The sequence below is a fragment of the Papio anubis genome, chromosome 20 (assembly GCF_008728515.1).
Source record: "Papio anubis isolate 15944 chromosome 20, Panubis1.0, whole genome shotgun sequence".
Taxonomy (NCBI): Eukaryota; Metazoa; Chordata; class Mammalia; order Primates; family Cercopithecidae; genus Papio; species Papio anubis.
In genome coordinates this window covers 45,831,688-45,857,152 of record NC_044995.1, presented here as the reverse complement: position 1 = coordinate 45,857,152, position 25,465 = coordinate 45,831,688, and the positions used below count along the sequence as shown (strand labels likewise).

Below are 25,465 nucleotides of genomic sequence, written 5' to 3'. Positions count from 1 at the left end.
AGGCCGGGCGCGGTGGCTCAAGCCTGTAATCCCAGCACTTTGGGACGCCGAGACGGGTGGATCACAAGGTCAGGAGATCGAGACCATCCTGGCTAACATGGTGAAACCCCGTCTCTACTAAAAGTACAAAAAACTAGCCGGGCGAGGTGGCGGGCGCCTGTAGTCCCAGCTACTCGGGAGGCTGAGGCAGGAGAATGGCGTAAAAACCCGGGAGGCGGAGCTTGCGGTGAGCTGAGATCCGGCCACTGCACTCCAGCCTGGGCGACAGAGCGAGACTCTGTCTCAAAAAAAAAAAAAAAAAAAAAAAAATGCAGAGTAACAGTAGAAGCAAACCCTGTTACTTTGTTTACCTCATATAGTGTCACAGGAAATGTCAGTTTACTTCATGCTTAAAATGCATGAAGAAAAAATATTCTGTCAGTTCAAATTCGTTTCCTATTGACAAAATTGCATAATTTCGGCCAGGCGAGGTGGCTTATGCCTGTAATGCCAGCACTTTAGGAGGCCGAGGCAGGTGGATTCCTGAGGTCAAGAGTTCAGGACCAGCCTGGCCAATATGGTGAAACCCCGTGTCTACTAGAAATACAGAAATTAGCCAGGCATGGTGGTGGGCGCCTGTAATCCCAGCTACTCGGGAGGCTGAGTCAGGACAGTTGCTTGAACCCAGGAGGCAGAGGTTGCAGTGAACCAAGATCGCGCCACTGCTCTCCAGCCTGGAGTGACAGAGCAAGACTCCGTCTCAGAAAAAAAAAAAAAAGAAAGAAAAAAAAAAACTGCATAATTTCACAAATGGTGTCAGCATTTTGAAACAATCTTCAAGTGACTGGTTTCTAACATGTTAATATTTATCATTCTCTGGCCTTTCAAATAACTAATCATCTGTAAACAAATAGTAACATGTATGAGTATGAGATGTGATATGAATAATTATCCTGTTAATTAATTAATTATTTTTATTTTTTTCTGAGACGGAGTTTTGCTCTGTCACCCAGGCTGGAGTGCAGTGGCGCAATCTCGGCTCACTGCAACCTTCACCTTCCGGGTTCAAGCGATTCTCCTGCTTCAGCCTCCCAAGTAGCTGGGATTACAGGCGTGCACCACCACACCCATCTAATTTTTGTATTTTTAGTAGAGATGGGGTTTCACCCTGTTGGCCCTGCTGGTCTCAAACTTCTGACCTCGTGATCCACCTGCCTCAGTCCCTCAAAGTGCTGGGATTACAGGGGTGAGCCCCTGCAGTTGGCCTGAAATTTTTTAATTTTTAAATTATCATTTCTTTTAGAGACAGGTCTCTCTTTGTTGCCTAGGCTGTAGTGCAGTGCTGAGATCATAGCTCACTGCAGCCTACAACTGGGCTCAAGCCATCCTCCTGCCTCAGGCTCCCCAGTAGTTGGGACTACAGGCATGCACTACCATGCCCAGCTAATTTTTATATTTTTTATAGAGATGTGGTCTTGTTAAGCTGCTCAGGCTGGTCTCAAACTCCTGGCCTCAAGGAATCCTCCTACCTCAGCCTCCCAAAGTATTGGGATTACAGATACGAGCCACTGCACCTGGCCCACCCTGTGAATTTAAAAAAACTGTTTATTTGGACATAATTACATATTGGCAGCAAGTTGCAAAAACAGTACAGGGAGGTCCCAAACCCTTCTGCCAGCTTCCCCCAGCAGTCACATCTGACATGATCATAGTACAAGGTCAAAGCAGGAAAATGACATTGGTACAATCCACCTACCTAATTCAGATTTCACCCTTTATGTTGATAATGGTGTGTATTAAAAATTATTTCTACCAGCCGTTTATGGTTATTGATATTATTAAGATTTTGTGATTATCTCTCTAGGACCACTTGTATTTTCGATCTACAACAACACGCTTGATTAAACATCCTTGCAAGAAAAATATAGCACTGTATCTAGGGTAAGCGGCAATTTTATGTACCGTTACCTTCCTTTTAAATTAAATCTTTAGATTTGTCCTCATTCATTCATTCAACAAACATTAAAGAAGACGGCTCTGCCATGTGTTGCTAGGTGCTGGCCTGTAGGGAGTCCATAGTCAGGGGCTGGAATTGGAGGAAGGGAGATGAAGAGATCGGCCAGGAAATAAAAGAACTGCAGTATAGTGTGGTACCACCTGTCAAAGATGCTTGGTATAAGCACTGTTAGGATGCCTCAGGAAAAAATGCCTAGGAAATTTCCACTGGGGAGTCGATGACAAAACTGGGTTTTGAAGGATGAATAGGAGTTCACTGGGATGGTGGGAGCAGCCAGATGTGTATGGGCTTAGAGCAGAGCATTCAAAGGAATGAAAACACCATGCCCAGCATGCACGTGAGTTCGTAAGGGTAGCAGGTTAGGAAACCAGGTATGTCCACCATGCCAAGATGCTCACCCTCACCCTGAGGGCAGTGGAGGATGTGGGGCTGCATGACTCCTGTTTGTATTCAAGACATCAGTCTGGCAGCATCAAAAAGGGGACCGGAGGCCAGGTGCAGTGACTCATGCCTATAGTACCAGCACTTTGGGAGGCCAAGGCAGGAGGATCACTGGAGGATCACTGGAAGCTAGGGATTCAAGACCAGCCTGGGAATATAGCAAGATCCCAGTGTCTATCAAAAAAAAATAAATAAATAAATACAGAAAATTAGCTGGGGAGGGCTGGGCACGGTGGCTCACCTCTGTAATCCCACCACTTTGGGAGGCCAAAGTGCGGGGATCACGAGGTCAAGAGATCGAGACCACCCTGACCAATATGGTGAAACATCTTTTCTACTAAAAATACAAAAATTAGCTGGGCGTGGTGGCACCCGCCCATAGTCCCAGCTACTTGAGAGGCTGAGGCAGAAGAATCACTTGAACCTGGGAGTTGGAGGTTGCAGTGAGCTGAGATCGCACCACTGCGCTCCAGCCTGGCGACAGAGTGAGACTCTGTCTCAAAAAAAAAAAAGAAAGAAAAAGAAAATTATCTGGGGTTGGCAGTGTGCACCTGTAGTCCCAGCTACTTGGGAGGCCGAGGTAGGAGGTTTACTTGAGCACAGGAGTTCGAGGGTGCAGTAAGCCATGAACACACCATTGTATCCCGTCTGGAGGACAGAGACCGTCTTTGTCATCAGCAGCTCTTTTACAAATCATATAATTATATATATAAATATAATTATATATATAATTTTATAATTACAATAATAAAACGTAATTATGGCTGGGAGGCTGAGGCAGGAGGATTCCTTGAGCCCACGAGTTCAAAACCAGCCTGGATAACATAGTAAGACCCATCTCTCTCTCTCTCTTTCTTTCTTTTTTTTTTTTTTTCCCGAGATGGAATCTTGTTTTGTTGCCCAGGCTGCAGTGCAGTAGCGCAATGTCGGCTCACTGCAACCTCCACCTCCTGGTTTCCAGCGATTCTCCTGCCTCAGCCTCCTAAGTAGCTGGGACTACAGGTGTGTAAAGCAAATTTCACCCCACTTCCCTCGGGCTAATTCTTGTATTTTAGTAAAGACAGGGTTTTACCATGCTGCCAGGCTGGTCTCAACTCCTGACCTCAGGTGACCACCCACTCAAGTTCCCAGTAAGTTGGAATTACAGGCATGAGCCAATCGCGACCCAGCCATCCTCTCTCTCTCTCTCTCTCTCTCTCTCTCTTTTTCTTTTTTTTGGGATTTGAGTCTCCTGTCACCCAGGCTGGAGGCAGTGGTCGGATCTCGCCCACTGCAAGCTCCTCGGGCCTCTCCCTGGTTCACGCTTTCATTCCTTCCCTGCCTCAGCCACCTGAGTAGCTGGACTACAGACGCTCACCACCTTGCCCTCGGGTTTTTTGTATTTTTTAGTAGAGACGGGTCGTCTGTTAGCTTGTGATGGTCTTGATCTCCTGACTCTGCGGATCCACCCGCCTCGCCTCCCAAAGTGCTGCTGGGATTACAGGCTTGAGCCACCGGCCTGGCCTCTCTTTTTTTTTTTTAAAGGCTATATGAAAATACCATTCATGAGGGCAGCAAAGACTTTTAAAAGGAATAGAATTAACTCAGTAATTCTTTTTCTTTTTTTTTTTTTTTTTTTGAGACAGGGCTTGCTCTCTTAGTTCCGCCCTGGTGCTTTTCAGAGTGCAGTGGTGCATGATCTGGCTCACTGCAACCCCTGCCTCCCAGGTTCAAGCACCCTCCCGCCTCAGCCTCCCTGAGTAGCTGGGATTACAGGTGCCCCACCACACCTGGCTAATTTTTTGTGTGTGTTTTAGTAGAGATGGGGTTTCAGTATGTTGGCCAGGCTGATCTCAACTTCTCTAACCTCAGATGATCTGCCTGCCTTGGCTTCCCAAAGTGCTAGGATTACAGGCATGAGCCACACACCTGGCCAACTCAGTAATTTATCTGTTGAAACCATAAAAATTTATTGGGGAGTTGGGGAAGAGATCTGATAATGAAATGATATACCATGTTCATGGATGTTTTCCATTAAAAAGTTTCCATATGAAGGAACAAATTGCTTCTTTCTTATATATACATTCCTGATCTAAAACTATTTACTTTTAGTGGAATTAGAGCCATATAAATTATAAAACCTAAGTCCATCCTGTCACTCAATGTACATTTTATATAGTTTTATGTTTGATGTGTTCACACATTTAAACTATTATTTCTATTATTTCTGGAAGTCACCTGGACAACAGAGGTTTATTTATGCAAAATAAGCAAATTATATCTAAATGACTCCTGGTTACAATACAAATTTTGTTTGAGTGGGAAACATTTTAGAGTACTTCTATTGTCTTTTTTCTTTCCTTGCGTGACATTATCCTAATTTAACCTATTCATTATTTATTTCAGAAAACAAGTTTTTTCTACAACAGATAACTTTGAAACTAGTCTCCTTCCATTTACCATCCCTACATCAATGCAGGTAGTTATTTTAATGGAACGATCTGAAGGATGCTAGTATAAGTACACTAGGGAAAAATACAGATCAGAAATATCAGAGTAGTCTGTTCTTGTTAGTTCAGAGGTTTATTTCACAATGTTCCTCTTTAAAGACGCATGGGCAATTTCTAAGCCTAAAGAGGGTTGGCTATGGGCTGCGGGTGGTCATGCCTGTAATCCCAGCACTTTGGGAGGCCGAGGCAGGTGGATCACCCAAGGTCGGGAGTTCAAGACCAGCCTGACCGACATGAGAAACCCCGGCTCTACTAAAAATACAAAACAGCCTGGTGGTGACATGCCTGGGAGCCCTGCTACTGGAGGTTGAGGCAGGAGAATCAGCTTGAACTGGGCAGGCAGAGGTCATGGTGGAGTCGAGATCGTGCCATTGCACTCCAGCCTGGGCAAAAACAGTGAAATTCTTGTCTCAAAAAAAAAAAAAAAAAAAAAAAAAAAAAGAAGGCTGGTTTTATTCTGCCTCTACTACCAAAATAGACTTTTTATTCCTGGAAAAGAAAAAAGAGTCGATGTAGGTGGTCTTCCTTACATTGGTGATATTATAAATAGATAGGTGGGATGGTATCTTACTTTACAGGCAGTAATTTCAAGACTTCCCTTGGTCAGGTACAGTGGCTCATGCCCGTAATCCCAGCACTTTGAGAGGCTGAGGCGGGCAGATCACGAGGTCAAGAGATTGAGACCATCCTGGCCAGCATGGTGAAACCCCGTCTCTACTAAAAATACAAAAATTAGCTGGGCATGGTGGCACAGGCCTGTAGTCCCAGCGACTTGGGAGGCTGAGGCAGGAGAATCGCTCAAACCCAGGAGGTGGAGGTTGTAGTGGCCTGAGATTGAGACACTGCATTCCAGCCTGAGCGACAGAGGGAGACTTCTGTCTTAAAAAATAACAATAATAAAATAAATAAATAAAAAATAGATAGGTGGGATGGTATCTTAGTTTACATGCAGTAATTTCAAGACTTCCCTCAGTCAGGCACAGTGGCTCATGCCTGTAATCCCCATACATTGATTGGCCAAGACCGGAGGATCATTTGAGTCCAGGAGTTCAAGACCAGCTTGGGCAACATAAGGAGACCCCTGTCTCTACGGAAAAAAAATAAGAGCCCCCCAAATTGTCCTAAATCAAAGCAGGAAAACCACACCCTTAGTGAATGTTTGAGAAATTATACCATCGCCACCTATGCTAAATAAAGTTTTGGGCTGGATGTGGTGGTTCAAGCCTGTAACCCCAGCACTTTGAGAGGCTGAGATGGGCAGATTGCTTGAGCCCAGGAGTTCAAGACTAGCCAGGGCAACATGACGAAACTCCAAGTCTATAAGAAATTTTTAAAAATTGGCCGGGTATGCTGGTGTGGTGGTGCATGTCTGCTGTTCCTGCAACTCAGGAGGTTGAGTTGGGAAGATTGCTTGAGCCAGGAGCTGGAGGTTGCAGTGAGCTATGATTGTGTCACTGCACTCCAGCTTGAGTGGCAGAGCGAGACTCTGTCTCAAAATCAATAAATAAAAATAAAGGTTTGTCAATTATCGACATACCAATATTTCTCCTAAAAGCAACACTTAACAGTTAACGCTAGTCATTCATCATTTATACTTTAGGCTTTGTCCTCCAAGAAGGTTTTGTTTTGTTTGTGTGTTTGTTTGATTTTGTGGTTTTTGTTTTTTGAGATGGAGTCTCCCTCTGTCACCCAAGCTGGAGTGCAGTGGCGCGATCTCAGCTCATTGCAACCTCTGTCTCCTGGGTTCAAGCAATTCTCCTTCCTCAGCCTCCCGAGTAGCTGGAATTACCCCAAAAATTAGCCACCACGGCCGGCTAATTTTTGTATTTTTAAGTAGAGACGGAGTTTCACTATGTTGGCCAGGCTGGTCTCAAACTCCTGACCTCAGGTGATCTGCCTTGTTCTCCCAGGGTGCTAGGATTACAGGCATGAGCCACCACGCCCAGCTTCAGGGAAGATTTTTATAAAGGAAGAGGAGATGGAATGAATTGAGGCATCTGAGGGCATCCAAGACCAGCTTCAACTGGGTTCTAGCTGGTCCCAAGATACACAGTTCCCAGTATCTGAGAACCAACCAACTATTGCTGGCATAAGTGGTGTTTTTGTTTTGTTTTGTTTGAGATGGAGTCTCGCTCTGTGGCCCAGGCTGGAGTGCAGTGGCGCGATCTCAGCTCACTGCAACCTCCACCTCCTGGGGTCACGCCATTCTCCTGCCTCAGCCTCCCGAGCAGCTGGGACTACAGTTACCACCACCACTTTTTGTATTTTCAGTAGAGACGGGGTTTCACCCAGCTAACTTTTTGTATTTTTAGTAGAGACGGGGTTTCACCATGTCAGCCAGGATGGAAAATGGTGTGGTTTTTTTGTGTTGTTTTTGTTTTGTTTTGTTTTGTTTTGTTTTTGCTTTTTGAGACCAAGCCTCTGTCACCCAGGCCGGAGTGCAGTGGTGCGATCTCGGCTCACTGCCACCTCTGCCTCCTAGGTTCAAGCGATTCTCATGCCTCAGCCTCCCGAGTAGCTGGGATTACAGGCATGTACCACCACACCTGGCTAATTTTTTTGTATTTTTAGTAGAGACGGGGTTTTGTTATGTTGGCTGGCTGGTATTGAACTCAACCTTGAGTGATCCGCCTGCCTTGGCTTCCCAAAGTGTTGAGATTACAGGCGTGAACTACCACGCCCGGCTATAAATGTTTTTTTCTTTTCTTTCTTTTTCTTTTTGTTTTCTTTTTTTTTTTTTTTTTTTTTTTTTGAGACGGAGTCTTGCTCTGTCGCCCAGGCTGGAGTGCAGTGGCCGGATCTCGGCTCACTGCAAGCTCCTCCTCTCGGGTTCACGCCATTCTCCTGCCTCAGCCTCCCGAGTAGCTGGGACTACAGGCACCCGCCACCTCGCCCGGCTAGTTTTTTGTATTTTTTAGTAGAGACGGGGTTTCACCGTATTAGCCAGGATGGTCTCGATCTCCTGACCTCATGATCCGCCCGTCTCGGCCTCCCAAAGTGCTGGGATTACAGGCTTGAGCCACCGCGCCCGGCCTTTCTTTTTGTTTTCAAGATGGAGTTTCGCTCTTGTTGCCCAAGCTGTAGTGCAATGGTGTGATCTCGGCTCACTGCAACCTCCGCCTCCCGGGATCAAGCGATTCTCCTGCCTCAGCCTCCTGAGTAGCTGGGACTACAGGCACCTGCCACCATACTCAGCTAATTTTTGTATTTTTAGTGAAGACAGGGTTTTACCATGTTGGCCAGGCTGGTCTTGAAATCCTGACCTCTGCTGATTCACCTGCTTTGGCCTCCCAAAATGCTGGGATTACAGGGGTGAGCCACCGCACCTCGCCTCCTTCTTTCTTCTCTCTCTCTCTCTCTCTCTTTCTCTCTTTCTCTCTTTCTCTCTCTTTCTCTCTCTTTCTCTCTCTCTTTCTCTCTTTCTCTCTTTCTTTCTTTCTCGGAGTTTTGCTCTTGTCACCAGGCTGGAGTGAGCTGATCTCGGCTCACTGCAACCTCTGCCTCTTGGGATCAAGCGATTCTCCTGCCTTAGCCTCTCGAGTAGCTAGAATTACAGGCACCTGATGCCACACCTGGCTAATTTTTGTATTTTTAGTGGAGACAGGGTTTCACTCTGTTGGCTAGGCTGGTCTCGAACTCCTTACCTCAGGTGATCTACCTGCCTTGGCCTCCCAAAGTGCTGGGATTACACGCAAGAGCCACCGTGCCTGTCCATAAATTTTTTTTTTTTTTTCAATGCATGTCTAGAAGTCTGGATTTCTGAATCAGTGTTTGAAAAGATGGTCTCATTGATATCATTCACATGATAACTTTCAGGTCGGCGTTCCAGAAGTGACATCAGCACATTTTACTGGTTCATTGTTGCTGTTAGTAGTGAATCATAAAGTCTATACTTATGATTATGAAAGCAATTCTTGGAACTTGTCTTTAGGTATGTACATTTTGTATTTTTAAATTTTGTTTGAGTGTAGCCAACATGAGACAAGAGGGTATTAGTGTTGGAAGTATAAGTGATGCTCCTACTCGGATGTCAGCCTCAGGACATAACTTTGTCCTTTCCAATCAAAATAAAAATTGGCCTGGGGCCCCATCTATAGACTGGGAACCTAGTGTTCCCATCGTGCATTGTAGTCATAAGCCACAAAAGGTGCTTGGACTGATTGAAACCAACAAGAGGCATTGGCCAGGTGTGGTAGCTCACGCCTGTGATCCCAGTAATTTGGGAGTCTGCGGCAGGCGGATCGTTGAGGTCAGGAGTTCAAGACCAGCCCGACCAACATGGCGAAACCCGGTCTCTACTAAAAATACAAAAATTAGCTGGGCATGGTGGTGTGTGCCTGTAATCCCAGCTTCCTCTGGAGGCCGAGGCAGGAAGATCCCTTGAGCCAAGGAGGTGGAGGTTGCAGTGAGCTGAGAATGGGCCACTGCACTCCATCCAGCCTGGATGACAGAGTGAGACTCTGTCTAAAAAAAAAAAAAATTCGAGAGACATCAGCGGCTCTTGGTGATGGATTGGTGTGGGAGGGCCAGGGAAAGCTGAGGATGACCAGTAGATGTCTGGTAACCAAGCTGGGTGATGAGCATTGTCCCTCGCACACCCTTCACATGAGGGGTAGGGGACGGTAGAGAAGGTGAGCTTTGTGAAGAGGGAGAAAGACGAGGACCCTGATGCGGGAGGAAAGAAGATGTGAAAAGTGAAGCTGAGGCAAATATTAGCTTTAGAAAAGAAGAGGATCGCTTGAGCCCAGGAGTTCAAGTCCACCCTAGGCAACAGAGCAGAATGCCATCTTTACAAAAAAATTTCTTTTTCCTTTTCTTTTTTTGGAGATGGAGTCTCACTCGGTCCCCCGGGCTGGAGTACAGTGACCCAATCTCGGCTCACTGAAACCTCCGCCTCCTGAGTTCAAGCGATTCTCCTGCCTCAGCTTCCTGAGTAGCTGAGGTCACAGGCACCCACCACCATGCCTGGCTAACGTTTTGTTTGTTTGTTTGTTTGTTTTGAGACAGAGTTTCACTGTTGTTGCCCAGGCTGGAGTGCGATCGATCAATCTCGGCTCATCGCAACCTCCGCCTCCCGGGTTCAAGCAATTCTCCTGCCTCACCCCCTCTCCTGAGTAGCTGGGATTACAGGCATGTGCCATCACGCCCGGCCAATTTTTTTTTTTTTTTTTTTTTTTTTTTGACAGAGTCTCGCTCTGTCACTAGGCTGGAGTGCAGTGGCACAATCTCAGTTCACTGCAACTTTCACCTTCCGGGTTCAAGCGATCCTCCTGCCTCAGCCTCCCTAGTAGATGGGACTACGGGCATGTGCCACCACATCAGCTAATTTTTGTATGTTTTTAGTAGAGATCGGGTTCCACCATGTTGGCCAGGATGATCTCGATCTACTGACCTCATGATCCCCTCGCCTTGGCCTCCCAAAGTGCCGGGATAGTTGGCGTGAGCCACTGTGCCTGGCTAATTTGTGTTTTTGAGATGGGGGTCACAAGCTGTGTAGCCAGACTGGATGGAGTGCAGTGGCAGCGCGATCTCAGCTCACTGCAAACTCCGCCTCCCGGGTTCACGCCATTCTCCTGCCTCAGCCTCCCAAGTAACTAGGACTATAGGCGCCCGCCACCACGCCTGGCTAATTTTTGTATTTTAGTTTCACTGTGTTAGCCAGGATGGTCTCGATCTCCTGACCTCGTGATCTGCCTGCCTCGGCCTCCCAAAGTGCTGGGATTACAGGTGTGAGCCACCGCACCTGGCCTAATTTTGTATTTTTAATAGAGACGGGGTTTCTCCATGTTGGCCAGACTGGTCTTGAACTCCCGACCTCAGGAGATCCACCTACCTCTGCCTCCCAAAGTGCTAGGATTACAGGTGTGAACCACCGAGTCCGGCCAACTGGGGACAGTTCTGTCTCCCAGAGGACACTTGGCAATGACGTTTTTGGCGTCAAGACTAGAGGAAGGTGCTACTGGCATTAAGTGGGTAGATATATAGATGCTAAAAAGCATCCTACAATGCATATGAAACTCCTCACAAGCGAGAACCATCTGTTCCCAAATTTCAGTAGTGTTGAGGTTGAGAAACCCTGTTCTGAACTTTTCTCCAGGCTGGATGCGGTGTCTTATGCCTGTAATCCCAGTACTTTGGGAGGCCGAGGCGGGTGGATCACTCAAAGTCAGGAGTTTGAGACCAGCCTGGCCAACATGGCAAAACCTCGTCTCTACTAAAAATGCAAAAATTAGCCAGGCGTGGTGGTGGGCATCTGTAATTCCAGCTCAGGAGGTTGAGGCAGGAGAATTGTTTGAACCTGGGAGGTGGAGGTGGCAGTGAGCCACCACTGCACTACAGCCTGGACCACAGAGGGAGACTCTGTCTCAAATAAATAAGTAAATAAACTTTTCTCCAAACTTCAGGGAAATAATAAACATTTCAAAATTATATTTTCTTTTCAGGTATAAAACACCCAGTTACACATGTTTCTGGTGATAATTGTTGTTATACTGGAAGTTTGTTTTGTGTGGTAAGTATAAGTGTATAATTGTTCATTTTTTTGCTCCCCTCTGAACACAAATAATCATGAGTAGAAATAAAGGCTGGGCGTGGTGGCTCACACCTGTAATCCCAGCACTTTGGGAGGCCGGGGCAAGAGGATTGCTGAAGCCCAGGAGTTTGAGACCAGCCTGGGCAACATAGTGAAACCCCATCTCTACAAAAAATAAAATAATTAGCCTGGTGTGGTGACATGTGCCTGCAGTCCCAGCTACGGCAGGAGGGTTGCTTGAGCCCAGGAGATCGAGGCTGCAGTGAGCCATGATTACGCTACTGCACTTCAGCCTGGGCAACAAGCGAGACTCTGTCGAAAAAAAAAAAAAAGACATGGGCACGGTGGCTCGTGCCTGTAGTAATCCTAGCACTTTGGGAGGTCAAGGTGGGTGGATCACCTGAGGCCAGGAGTTTGAAACCAGCCTGGCCAACATGGCAAAACCCCGTCTCTACTAAAAATACAAAAAATTAGCCGGGCAGGGTGGCGTGTGCCTATAATCCCAGCTACTCGGGAGGCTGAGGCAGGAGAATCGCTTGAGCCTGGGAGGCGGAGGCTGCAGTGAGCCGAGATCGCACCATTGCACTCCAGCCTGGGTGACAAGAGTGAAACTCCGTCTCAAAAAAAAGAAAGAAAGAAAAAAAAATAAGGACAGTGTAAGGCTTGAGACTGGGTCTCAAGAACTTGGTCAGTGTCATTTCCTATGGGCTCAGAGCACGGCTGGGAGATGGAAAAGGTTTTGGGGATGTTTTCAGATCCACCGGCTGACACACGGTAAATACATCCATCTATAGTTGACCTTTGAACAATGTAGAGGTCAGAGGTACCACCCTCCACCCCACACCGTTGAAAATCCACAGGTAACTTTCGACTTCCCCAAAACTTAATTACTGGCCAGGTGTGGTGGCTCATGCCTGTAATCCCAGCACTTTGGGAGGCTGAGACAGGCAGATCACAAGGTCAGTAGTTCGAGACCAGCCTGGCCAACATAGTGAAACACCATCTCTACTAAAAATACAAAAAAATTAGCCAGGTGTGGTGGCAGGCACCTGTAATCCCAGCTCACAAATTTGAGGCTAGCATGGGCAATGTGGTGAGACCTTGTCTCTATTCAAAATACAAAAAAAAAAAAAAAAAGAAAGAAAAAGAAAAAAATAGATAGGTATGGTGGTGTGCACCTATAGTCCCAGTTACTCGGGTAGCTGAGATGGGAGGATGGCTTGAGCCCAGGAGGCACATGTTATAGTGAGCTGAGATCATGCCACTGCACTCAGCTGGGGCGATAGAGCCAGAACTTGTCTCAAAACAAAAATAAACCAAAAAACAAACTTAATTACTAATAGCCTACTGTTGCCTGGAAGCCTTACTAATAACATAAACAGTCTATGACTGTCACCCAGGGTAGAGTGCAGTGGTGCAATCTCAGCTCATTGCAACCTCTGCCTCCCAGGTTTCAGTGATTCCCCTGGCTCAGCCTCCTGGGTAGCTGGGAGTACAGGTACACACCACCACGCCCGGCTAATTTTTAGTAGAGATGGAGTTTCACCATGTTGGCCAGGCTGGTCTCGAACTCCTGGCCTCAAGTGATCCACCTGCCTCAGCCTCCCAAAGTGCTGGGATTACAAGCCTGAGCCACCATGCCTGGCCCTACTTTTTTTTTTTTTTTTTTTTGAGACAAGGTCTTGCTCTGTCCCCAGGCTGGAGTGCAGTGTTGCAATTATAGCTCACTGCAGTCTCGAACTCCTGGGCTCAAGGTATTCTCCCACCTCAGTCTCCCAAGTAGCCGGAGTTACAGGCACACACCACTAGGCCTGGCTAATTTTTTTTTCTTTTGAAACAGAGTTTCCCTCTTGTTGCCCAGGCTGGAGTGTAATGGCACGATCTTGGCTTACCGTAACCTCCACCTCCTGGGTTCAAGGGATTCTCCTGCCTCAGCCTCCTGAGTAGCTGGGGTTACAGGCATGCACCACCATGCCCCGCTAATTTTGTATTTTTAGTTGGTCAGTCTGGTCTCGAACTCTCGACCTCCTGGTCTACCTTGGGCTCCCAAAGTGCTGGGATTACAGACGTGAGCTACCATGCCCGGCCTAACTTTGTTTTTTTGGTTTTTGGGTTTTTTTACAAGAGATGGGGTTGGCCAGGCGCGGTGGCTGACACACCTGTAATGCCAGCTGGCAGCACTTTGGGAGGCCAAGGCGGTGATCCGAGGTCAGGAGATGAAGACCCGCAGTCTTCCGTCTTTACTAAAAATACAAAAATTAGCTGGTGCAGTGGCAGGCACCTGTAGTGCCAGCTACTTGGGAGGCTGAGGCAGGAAACTAGCGGGCTCCCGAGGCCGGAAATTCTGATGGCGAGAGATCACCTACTGTACTCCAGCCTGGGTGACGAAAAGGAACTCCGATCTCAAAAAAAAAAGAGATGGGATTGCATTATGTTGGTCAGGTTGGTCTTGAACTCCTGGCGTCAAGTTATCCACCCGCCTCGGCCTCCCAGAGTGCTGGGATTACAAGTGTGAGCCACCACGCCCAGCCTAACTTTGGTATTTCTTAGGAGAGATGGGGTTTCATTATGTTGGCCAAGCTGGTCTGGAACTCCTGGCCTCAAGTGATCCACCTGCCTTGGCCTCCCGAAGGGCTGGGATGACAGGCGTGAGCCACCATGACTGTTGTGTATCCACTTTTTGGCTCTCAGAAACAGCCCCAACAAATAGTCACATCCAGACATCCAGGTTTTTGTGCGGATGTGAGTTTTCATTTCTCTGGGATAAATGTTCAGGAACGTTACTTGTTGGCATCTTTTTTTCATTCATTCATTCTTTTTTTTTTTTTAATAGGATGTCAGTAATTTGGTTTTTGCATATTTCCGTGGAGATCAGATATCCCAGACTTATATATATTATTCTAACACTGGGGGATTCAGTTTTTGGAAGTATCACTATGACGGACAGGTATGTTAAATTTGGTAAGAATGTGAAAATAAAAATATATGTACCTTGTGATTGTAGTAACTGCTGTCAATGGGTGCACGAGGGTTTTTTCCTCTTTTAAGAGTCCAGCTGGGCCAGGGGTGGTGGCTCATGCCTGTAATCCCAGCACTCTGGAAGGCTGAGGTGGGAGGATAGCTTGAGCCCAGGAGTCTGAGACCAGCCTGGGCAACATGGCAAGACCCCATCTCTACAAAAATAAAAATTAAAAATATTAAAAAATTAGGCTGGGCGCAGTGGCTCACGTCTATAATCCCAGCACTTTGGGAGGCCAAGGCGGGTGGATCACGAGGTCGGGAGATCAAGACCATACTGGCTAACACGGTGAAACCCCGTCTCTACTAAAAATGCATAAAAAATTAGCCAGGCGTGGTGGCAGGCACCTGTAGTCCCAGCTACTCGGGAGGCTGAGGCAGGAGAATGATGTGAACTTGGGAGGTGGAGCTTGCAATGAGGCGAGATCGTGCCACTGCACTCCAGCCTGGGCGACAGAGCGAGACTCTGTCTCAAAAAAAAAAAAAAAAAAAATTAGCCAGGTGTGGTGGCATGTTTTAGTCCTAGCTACTTGGAAGGCTGAGGTGGGAGGGTCACTGGAGTCTGGGAGATTGAGGCTGCAGTGTCTATGATCACACCACTGCTCTCCAGCCTTGGGTTAGGGAAAATTCCAGGTCAATGGAGTCAGCTCAGGAGCCTGGGAAGTTAGAAAGGAGACAAAAAGTTTTAGGTCAGGCAAAATCATGGCACCATTTATGCCGTTTATGTAGTGCTTATAAAAAGCTAGTGACAGGCCAGGTGCGGTGCCTCACACATGTAATCCGAGCACTTCGGGAGGCCAAGGTGGGTGGACCATTTGAGGTTGGGAGTTCAAGACCCGCCTGACCAACATGGAGAAACCCCTCCTACTAAAAATACAAAAATACTAAAAATACAAAATTGGCCAGGTGTGACGGCGTATGCCTATAATCCCCGCTACTCAGGAGGCTGAGGCACGAGAATTGCTTGAATCCGGGAGGCGGAGGCTGCAGTGAGCTGAGACTGCACCATTGCACTCTGGCCTGGGCAACAAGAGCGAAACACTATCTCAAAAAAGTAAAATATGAAATGAAATGAAATGAAATGAAATAAAATCTAGCCGGGCTTGGTGGCGGGCACCTGTAATCCCAGCTACTCAGGAGGCTGAGGCAGGAGAATTGCTTGAACCTGGGAGGCAGAGGTTGCAGTGAGCTGAGATCATGCCACTGCATTCCAACCTGGGCAACAGAGCGAGACTCCGTCTCAAAACAAAACAAAACAAAACAAAACAAAAAAACCCAAAAAACAAACAAAACAAAACAAAACTCTAGTGCCCAGCTGGGTAGGGGTACGGTGGCTCACACCTATAATCCCAGCACTTTGGGAGGCTGAAGGGGGTGGATCACTTGAGTCCAGGACACTATGTTGGGCACTATGTTGCCCAGGTTAAATACCAGCCTGGGCAACATAGTGAAACCTTGTCTCTACCAAAAATACAAAAATTAGCCGGGCAAGGTGGTGCATACCTGTAGTCCCAGTTACTTGGGAGGTTGAGGCAGGAGGATTGTTTGAGCCTGGGATGTGGAGGTTGCAGTGACCCAAGATAGCGCCATTGCACTCCAGCCTGTATGACAGAGTGAGACCTGTCTTTAAAAAAAAAAAAAAAAAGCTAATGCCCTAGTAAAGGCAACATATTAATTTATGACACATCCACATGCCCACCTGAAGACTCGTGCCATCAAGTTCATCACCATGCTCACTTTACAGATGAGAAAACTGTAGTGGGTTGAACCAGTGTCCCCAAAATTTATGTCAACCTGGAACTGCAGAATTTAACTGTCTTTGGCATTTTTGCTGCTGTAACAAAATGTCTGAGACCGAGTAATTTATAAAGAACAGAAGTTTATTTGTCATGGTTGTGGAGGTTGGGAAGTCCAAGATCAAGGTGCCAGCAGGGTTGCTGTCTGGTGAGGGCTGCACTCTGCTCCCAAGATGGCGCATATGCTGGGGGGTCCTCTGGAGGGGCAAAAGCCACATCCTCACACAGCAGAAGGCAGAAGAACCAACAAACTGTGCTGCCTTCAACCCAGAGCTCTTTTATAAGGATGCTCATCCCAAGACCACGCCTGTTTATAATACATTGGGGATTTCAGCATGAATTTTGGAGGGGACACCGTCATTCCAACCATCGCAGTAAACTGACTTGGAGTTAGGGTCTTTGCAGATGTAATCAGTTAAGCTAGGATGCGGTCACATTGAAATCAGGTGGCCTTCAAATCAAATGACTGCTGTCCAGGCGAGGTGGCTCAGCCTGTAATCCCAGCACTTTGGGAAGCTGAGGGGGGCAGATCACTTGAGGTCAGGAGTTCAAGACCAGCCTGGCCAACATGGTGAAACCCCGTCTCTACTGAAAATGCAAAAAGTAACTGGGCGTGGCGGCGCATGCCTGTAATCCCAGCTACTCGGGAGGCTAAGGCAGGAGAATCACTTGAATTTAGGAGGTGAAGGTTGCAGTGAGCCCCAGATCATGCCACTGTGCTCCAGCCTGGGTGACAGAGTGAAACTCTGTCTCAAGAAAAAAAGAAAAAAGAACAAACAACACAAAAAAGAACACCTAGCATCACTAAAATCCCCAATTATTACTAAAATAGCCTTTGTGTGTGTGTACACGTGTGTACGTGTGTGTGCGTACATGTATGTGTGTACGTGTGTGCGTGCATGTATGTTTGTGTGTACCTGTGTGTGCACCTGCATGTATGCTTGTGCGTGTGGTGGTGAAGTTGTTTTTATCATGGACATTTCAAGAGGAGAGGTTACCTCAGAGAATAGTTGAGCTCAGCATTGCTATAGCCACAATAAGAGTCAACCCCTATTGCTATCAATTATGTATATTGATGGCTGGATACAGTGACTCACACCTGTAATCCCAGCATTTTGGGAGGCCGAGGAAGGAGGATCACTTGAGCTCAGGAGTTCAAGACCAGCGTGGGGAACATAGTGAGACCCTCCCCCATTTCTACAAAAAATTGAAAAAGAAATTAGCTGGGCATGGTGGCAGGTACTTGTGATCCCAGCTACTCAGGGGGCTGGAGGATTGCTTGAGCCTGGGACACTGAGGCTACAGTGGGGTATGATCACGCCACTGCACTCTAGCCTGGGGGACAGAGAGAGACCCTGTTGCAAAAAAAAAAAAAAAAAAAAGAAAAAGAGAAGAAACTGGCTGGAGTGATGGAGGAAGACCTAGAGTCCCTTCCAGGGTCAGATGGATCTCATAATTCCTAATGGGATAGGTGGAAGGAAGGTCTCGAAGGCGGGTAGAATGTTAGATCTCCAAAGCTGTCCACATCCTAATTCCTGGAACCTGTGAATATGGTTCCTGACATAGCAAAAGGAACTTTGCGGATGGGATTAAATTAAGGATCTTGAGGCCAGGCTCAATGGCTCACACCTGTAATCCCAGCACTTTCGGAAGCTGAGGCAGGTGGATCACGAGGTCAAGAGTTCAAGACCAGCCTGGCCAAGATGGTGAAACTTCATTTCTACTAAAAATACAGAAAATTAGCTGGGCGTGGTGACGGGCACCTGTAATCCCAGCTACTCGGGAGGCTGAGGCAGGAGAATGGCTTGAACCTGGGAGGCAGAGGTTGCAGTGAGCCGAGGTCACGCCATTGCACTCCAGCCTGGGCAACAAGAATGTAACTCTGTCTCAGAAACAATCAAGGCCACGTGCTGTGGCTGGTGGCTGTAATCCCAGCACTTTGGGAGGCCAAGGTGGGTGGATCATCTGAGGTGAGGAGTTCGAGACCAGCCTGGCCAACATGGCAAAATCCTGTTTCTACAAAAATTAGCCAAATGTGGTGGCAGGTGCCTGTAGTTCCAGCTACTCGAGAGGGGGAGGCCGGGAGGATTGCTTGAACCTGGTAGACAGAGGTTGCAGTGAGCTGAGACTGTGCCAGGCACTCCAGCCTGGGCAACAGAGTGAGACTCCATCTCAAAAAAAAAAAAAAAAAAAAAAAAGATAGCAGTCTTAGTCTCTCTCTCTCTCTCTCTCTTCCCCTCTCTCTCTCTCTCTCTCCGTCTGTCTCTGTCTCTGCAAGATGTGGGAGGTAGCCAGCTGGGCTGCTATGGAAATCTGTCTCACTATTCCTAGGTGGGGACCTTGATTCATGTTCCAAGTCAGCAGCTAGACACTTTACTGTCCAGCCAACAATCAGAAATGAGGACTCCCAGGCAGGAATGAAAGACTCAGGCATTCTTCTAACAGTCTGGGTCATATCATTTTCTCCAAACACTCACACCAAAGCTGTCTTCTTTCAAGTTTTTGACCCAAGTGTCACATTTCTTTTCTTTTCTTTTCTTTTTTTTTTTTTTTTTTTTTGAGACAAGGTCTCACTCTGTCACCCAGGCTGGAGGGCAGTGGCACAATTGTAGCTCACTGCAAACTCTGCCTCCCGGGTTCAAGTGATTCTCCTGCCTCAGCCTCCCGAGTAGCTGGGATTATAGGCGCCCACCACCACACCCGGCTAATTTTGCGTTTTTAGTAGAGATGGGGTTTCATCATGTTACCAGGCTGGTCTCGAACTCCTGACCTCAGGTGATCCACTGCCTCGGCCTCCCAAAGTGCTGGGATTACAGGCCTGAGCCACCCCGCCTGGTCAAGTGTTGTATTTCCAGAGAGAGCATTATCTTTTTTTTTTTAAAAAAAGACTTTCCTTCGTTGTAATTTATCAGATAATCTGAAGTTAAACCGACAAACACGTGGGTATTAAGATGGATTCATCTGAAGTATTTTCTGTTTGTTTCATAGGCAGAAATCGTCGGGTCTTTAGGCGGAATCTTCCACTTATTTTCTTTGTCGCAGGTGGGGATGCTTGTAGTGGATCAAGGGAAGGTAAGTAACTTTGCAGGGCAAAGAACTACCCAGAGGACCTTTGCCTAAGCCCAGGTTTTAGTTACAACTCACATTCTTAAACATTTATTTATTTATTTATTTTTTTATTTTATTTTTTTTTTTTTTTTTTTTTTTTTGAGAGCCGAGGTCTCGCTCTATGCGCCAGGCTGGAGTGCAGTGGCGGATCTCAGCTCACTGCAAGCTCCGCCTCCTGGAGTTCCGCCATTCTCCTGCCTCAGCCTCCCAAGTAGCTGGGACTACAGGCCCGCCACCACGCCCGCTAGTTTTTGTATTTTAGTAGAGGCGGGGTTTCACCATGTTAGCCAGGATGGTCTCGATCTCCTGACCTGCGTGATCCACCGCCTCGGCCTCCCAGAGATGATGCTGGGATTACAGGCTTGAGCCACGGCGGCCTTATTTATTTATTTTATTTGGCCTTATTTATTTATTTTTGAGGCGGAGTCTGGCTCTGTCGCCCAGGCTGGAGTGCAGTGGCGATCTCAGCTCACTGCAAGCTCCATGCCTCCCAGGTTCACGCCATTCTCCTGCCTCAGCCTCCCAAGTAGCTGGGACTACAGAAGAGCCCACCACCACGCCCGGCTAATTTTTTTTTTGTATTTTTAGTAGAGGCGGAGGGTTTTTCACTGTGATTTAGCCAGGATGGTCTGATCTCCTGACCTCGTGATCCGCCTGCCTCGGCCTCCCAAAAGTGCTGGGATTACAGGCGTGAGCCACCATGCCCAACCACTAATATATTTTTAACCATTTTAAAATAGTATCATTTCTTTTTTTTATTTATGTGAGACTGATTCTCACCGTGTCCGCAGGCTGGAGTGCAGTGGTGTCATCTGGGCTCCACTGCAGCCTCCGCTCCCAGGCTCAAGTGATTCTTGTGTTTAGCCTCCCGAATAGCTGGGATTACAGGTGCCGCCACCATGGCCAGGTAATTTTTTTTTTTTTTTTTTTTTGAGATGGAGTCTCGCTCTGTCCCCAGGCTGCTGGGTGCAGTGGCGCGATCTAGGCTCACTGCAAGCTCCGCTTCAGGTTCATGCCATTCTCCTGCCTCCCAGCCTCCCGGTAGCTGGGACTACAGAGCCACCCACCATGCCCGGCTAATTTTGTATATATTTTTTTTTTTTTTTTGGAGACAAGAGTCTAGCTCGCCGGCCAGGCTGGAGTGCAGTGGCGGGGATCTCTCCAGCTCACTGCAAGCTCCGCTCCCGGGTTCCGCGCCATTCTCTACCTCAGCCTCCAGAGTAGCTGGGACTACAGGCATGCGCCACCTCGCCCGGCTAGTTTTTGTATTTTTTAGTAGAGCGGGGGTTTCACGTGTTAGCCAGGATGGTCACCGATCTCTCCTGACGTGATCGCCCGTCTCGGCCTCCCAAAGTGCTGGGATTACAGGCGGGCCACCCGGCGCCGGCCAATTTTGTATATTTTTTATAGAGGCGGGGTTTCACCATGTTAGCCAGGATGGTCTCCGATCTCCTGACCTGCAGTGATCCCACCTGCTGGGCCTCCCCAAAGTGCTGGGATTACACAGTGGCCACCCGGCCCAGCCAATTTTTGGTATTTTTAGTAGTGACAGGGTTTCACCATGTTGGCCAGGCTGGTCTCGAATTCCTGACCTCAAGTGACCCCCACACCCCGCCCCACCTTGGCCTCCCACAGTGCTGGGATTACAGGTGTGAGCCACTGCACCTGGCCCAATAGTACCATTTCAGTATGTAATCAATATAAACAAGTCATGGATGAGATAGCTTACATTTTTCTGTACTAAATCTTCAAAATGAGGCCAGGTGCAGTGGCTCATGCCTGTAATCTTAGCACTTTGGAAGTCTGAGGCGGGCAGATCATTTGAGGTCAGGAGTTTGAAACTAGCCTGGCCAACATGGTGAAACCCCATCTCTACTAAAAGCCTAAAAATTGGCATGGTGTAGCAGCCCTGTAATCTGGGGCTGAGGAAGGCTGAGGCGAATCACTTGAACCTGGGAGATGGAGGAGGTGGCAGTGAGCGAGGTGTGCCCAGTGCACTCCAGCCTGGGCAACAGAGCCAAATTTCATCTCAAAATAAATAAAATAAAATAAAATAAAATAAAATAAAATAAAATAAATAAATCTTCAAAATGCATTGAGCATTTGACACTTAGAGTAATTCTCTATTCAGCGCTAAATTTTCAATGGTTAAACTGAAATGTGGCCGGGCGCGGTGGCTCAAGCCTGTAATCCCAGCACTTTGGGAGGCCGAGGCGGGCAGATCACGAGGTCAGGAGATCGAGACCATCCTGGCTAACACGGTGAAACCCCGTCTCTACTCAAAAGAATACAAAAAGCTAGCCGGGCGAGGTGGCGGGCGCCTGTAGTCCCAGCTACTCGGGAGGCTGAGGCAGGAGAATGGCGTGAACCCGGGAGGCGGAGCTTGCAGTGAGCCCAGATCGTGCCACTGCACTCCAGTCGGGCCACAGAGCGACAGAGCGAGACTCCGTCTCAAAAAAAAACAAAAACAAAAAAAACTGAAATGTAACCCTATCAAAATAATAAAGTTGTATTTAATAAAAATAAAAAAAGAAAGGCAGATCTGTGGCTTCTTTGCTTTCTTTGCTGTCCCCTGCACCGGCTAGCCGGACTCCTCTTCCCTCATTAGGACTCAGTGGGACTCCACAGTAGGGTCTGGGGAGAGGCTGAAAGCTGTCTTTTTCTCCCAGGGCATGTTCAAGTACTCAGACCACCCCCTCAACCGGAGTTTGGGGCTGTCTTTTGACTATAACGGGACTCTCGACATCGTCATCGCCCCCGGCCAGAAAGGCATCCTGCTCCTGTGGTTTGAGAAGAGCCTGTTGTTTTCCCATAATGCAGGTGAGCCCAGGGGCCCAGGGTGGGGCTGCTGCCCAGTGGCCTCCTCCAGAGGGGCCGGGTACAGCCTGGATAAAGGGAGGGGAAGGAGCGACCCCTCCACCACTTGATTTTTTTTTCCTCTTCCATGTTCCAAGTGGACCACAAGCCCATAATCACTCAGTGGATCTCTCTGCGTTCTCGCCAGCTTCCTGGCTTGCAGGATACTTAGGGCCGGGTAGATAGTCACAACTGAAATAAGTGATGGTGACAAGAGTCTCCATCATGGAGGTTTATTCTGCCAGCTTTAGGGCGCATCCCAGAAAAACGCCAGTCAGACACCTCTGAGGCTGCTTTTACAGAGTTTCAGGAGGCTTTGTATTTAACATTTCTTTTTCTTTTTCTTTTTTTGAGACGCAGTCTCGCTCTGTTGCCCAGGCTGGAGTGCAGTGGCGCAATCTCGGCTCACTGCAAGCTCCGCCTCCCGGGTTCACGCCATTCTCCTGCCTCAGCCTCCCGAGTAGCTGGGACTACAGGCGCCTGCCACCTCGCCCGGCTAATTTTTTTTTTGTATTTTTATTTTTCGTATTTTTAGTAGAGATGGGGTTTCACCATGTTAGCCAGGATGGTCTCGATCTCCTGACCTCATGATCTGCCCGCCTTGGCCTCCCAAAGTGCTGGGATTACAGGCGTGAGCCACCGCGCCCGGGACTACAGGTGCACCACCATGCATAACTAACTTATTTTTTATAGAGATGGGGTTTCACCTTGTTGCCCAGGCTGGTCCCAAACTCCTGGGCTCAAGCGATCCTCCCAAAGTGCTGGGATTACAGATGAGAGCCACCAAGCCCGATCTGTTTTATTCCTTATAGTGGTCACCTGTATTAGAAGACATTCCGTTGTGTTCAAGCCACTGGTTGACAAAAAACTCAATGGCCCTCCCTCTGAGCTTGCTGATAGAGAAGACTAATGGGGGTCGGGTTTTCTTTTTTCTTTTCTTTTCTCTTCTTTCTTTTTTTTTTTTTTTGAGATGGAGTCTGGCTCTGTCACCCAGGCTGGAGTGCAGTGGCGCGATCTCGGCTCACTGCAACCTCCACCTTCTGGGTTCAAGCGATTCTCCTGCCTCAGTCTCCGAAGTAGCTGGGATTACAGGTGCGTGCAACCATGCTCGGTTAATTTTTGTATTTTTAGTAGAGACAAGGTTTTGCCACGTTGGCCAGGCTGATCTCGAACTCCTGATGTCAAGTGATCTGCCCATCTCAGCCTCCCAAAGTACTGGGATTACAGGCATGCACCCCTACGCCTGGCAGAAGGGTTGGGTTTTCTTAAACCAAAGCACATTCCTTGTCATGCTTAACAAAATTGTGTTTCAGAGCTGTGTTTTCCTTGATTCATTCTCCTTTGAATAGCAAACCTCTCAAAAGCTATAAGGAACATCAAAGAGCCACTGGCCGGGTGGGCTGGGTGGTGGCACGGGTAGCTGGGGTTGCAGTAGTAGACATCCCCTTTCCCATGATGCACACGGGGCCTCATGCACCTGTCCTGTTACCTCCTAGGTCAGCTCGTCGACACCGTCCGGGTGAAAAAAGGAGAACAGACCTTGTTTACTTCCATTTTTGAAGCCCAGATCACCATCCACAACATTGCTGTCAGTGCGTACTTGACCCACTGGTAGCCTAGAGATATTTAGAACTGGCTTATTAACCATAGGCCTGCCAGACGCAACCCAGCCAAAACATGAAATCAGCCAGGCGCGGTGGCTCATGCCTGTAATCCCAGCACTTTGGGAGGTTGAGGTGGGCAGATCACCTGAGGTCAGGAGTTCGAGACCAGCATGGCCAACATGGCGAAACCCCCCCCTCTACTAAAAATACAAGAATAAGCCAGGTACGGTGGCAGGGGACTGTAATCCCAGCTACTTAGGAGGCTGAGGAAGGAAGAATCGCTGGAACCCGGGAGGTGAAGGTTGCAGTGAGCAGATCGCACCATTGCACTCCAGCCTGGGCAACAGAGTGAGACTCCAAAAAAAAAAAAAAAAAAAAAAGCTTCAACTCTTTATTTTTTCATATTGCTTGGCTTTTCCACATGAACTTTGTGATTATAAACCAGAAAATAGCTGTCATATTTTTTTTTCTTTTTTCTTTTTCTTTTCCTTTCCTTTTTTTTTTTTTTTTTTTTGAGACAGAGTTTCAATCTTGTTGCCCAGGCTGGAGTACAGTGGTACGATCTCTGCTCAGTGTAACCTCTGCCTCCCGCGTTAAGTGATTCTCCTGCCTCAGCCTCCTGAGTAGCTGGGACTACAGGCACACACCACCGTGCCCGGCTCATTTTTGTATTTTTAGTAGAGAGGAGGATTCACCATGTTGTTGGCCAGGCTGATCTCGAACTTTGGGCCTCAAGTGATCCATCCCCTCGGCCTGGCAAAGTGCTAGAATTATAGGCATGAGCCATTGCACCCAGCCATACTTATCTTTTGGTCCACAGAAATGACCAGCATTTCAATTTTCATTTGGTCTTGTTTTGTTTTTCCTAGATGAAAACGAACTGGCAGTTATAACTCGGGAGGATAATTTGTATTATGGCAATCTGGGCATCGTGCCAAGTTCCATAATCAAAGTAGGTAAAAAGAAAGTGGGGTTACGGGCTGGGCGCGGTGGTGCACCCCTGTAATCCCAGCACTTTGGGAGGTTGAGGTGGGAGGATCATCTGAGGTCAGGAGTTCAAGACCAGCCTGGCCAACGTGGTAAAACCCCGTCTCTACCAAAAATACAAAAATTAGCTGGGAGTGGTGGTGGGCGCCCGTAATCCCAGCTACTCGGGAGGCTGAGGCAGGAGAATTGCTTGAGCCCGGAAGGCAGAGTAAGACTCTGTCTTAACAACAATCAAAAAGAAAGTGGGGTTACAAATTAGTTGGTAAGGAATAATGGTCTTGTTCACAAACTTCTGAACCTCTTTTCGAAGGCTAGAAATCACTCTAGTTAGCAAAATAATAATACCAACAACAACAGCTAAAAGGGGAAGAGTTTTCAAAATACGACAGGTGCTGGTCTAGGCACTTTCGTGTATTACATTATTTAACCTTGACCATCATCTTAGGAGTAGCTCCTCATGTCGTCCCTATTTGACAGATGGAAAAACTGAGGCACAGAGTCCTAAGTCATCTGTCCCGGCTCAAAGTGGTACTAAGTGGTGGCACAGGTGTCATCTGACATCCTCTTGTGCATTATGCCTATCTAATTTTTTGTGTTTTTTGAGATGAAGTCTCACTCTGTCGCCTAGCCTGGAATGC

The 25,465-nt window shown here is 47.6% G+C and overlaps 1 protein-coding gene across 1 annotated transcript in view; it reads left to right on the top strand.

Annotated features, from left to right (window-relative positions):
* The window catches only part of CATSPERD (cation channel sperm associated auxiliary subunit delta), a 57,548-nt gene that overhangs the window by 1,264 nt on the left and 30,819 nt on the right, over positions 1-25,465 (top strand). The window contains exons 2-10 of the mRNA XM_031659065.1: positions 1,844-1,920; positions 4,823-4,895; positions 8,743-8,857; positions 11,370-11,437; positions 14,292-14,405; positions 19,261-19,344; positions 22,050-22,200; positions 23,733-23,828; positions 24,710-24,792. Of these exons, the coding sequence (XP_031514925.1) occupies positions 1,844-1,920; positions 4,823-4,895; positions 8,743-8,857; positions 11,370-11,437; positions 14,292-14,405; positions 19,261-19,344; positions 22,050-22,200; positions 23,733-23,828; positions 24,710-24,792 (861 nt within the window). The remainder of the gene's footprint in view (positions 1-1,843; positions 1,921-4,822; positions 4,896-8,742; positions 8,858-11,369; positions 11,438-14,291; positions 14,406-19,260; positions 19,345-22,049; positions 22,201-23,732; positions 23,829-24,709; positions 24,793-25,465) is intronic.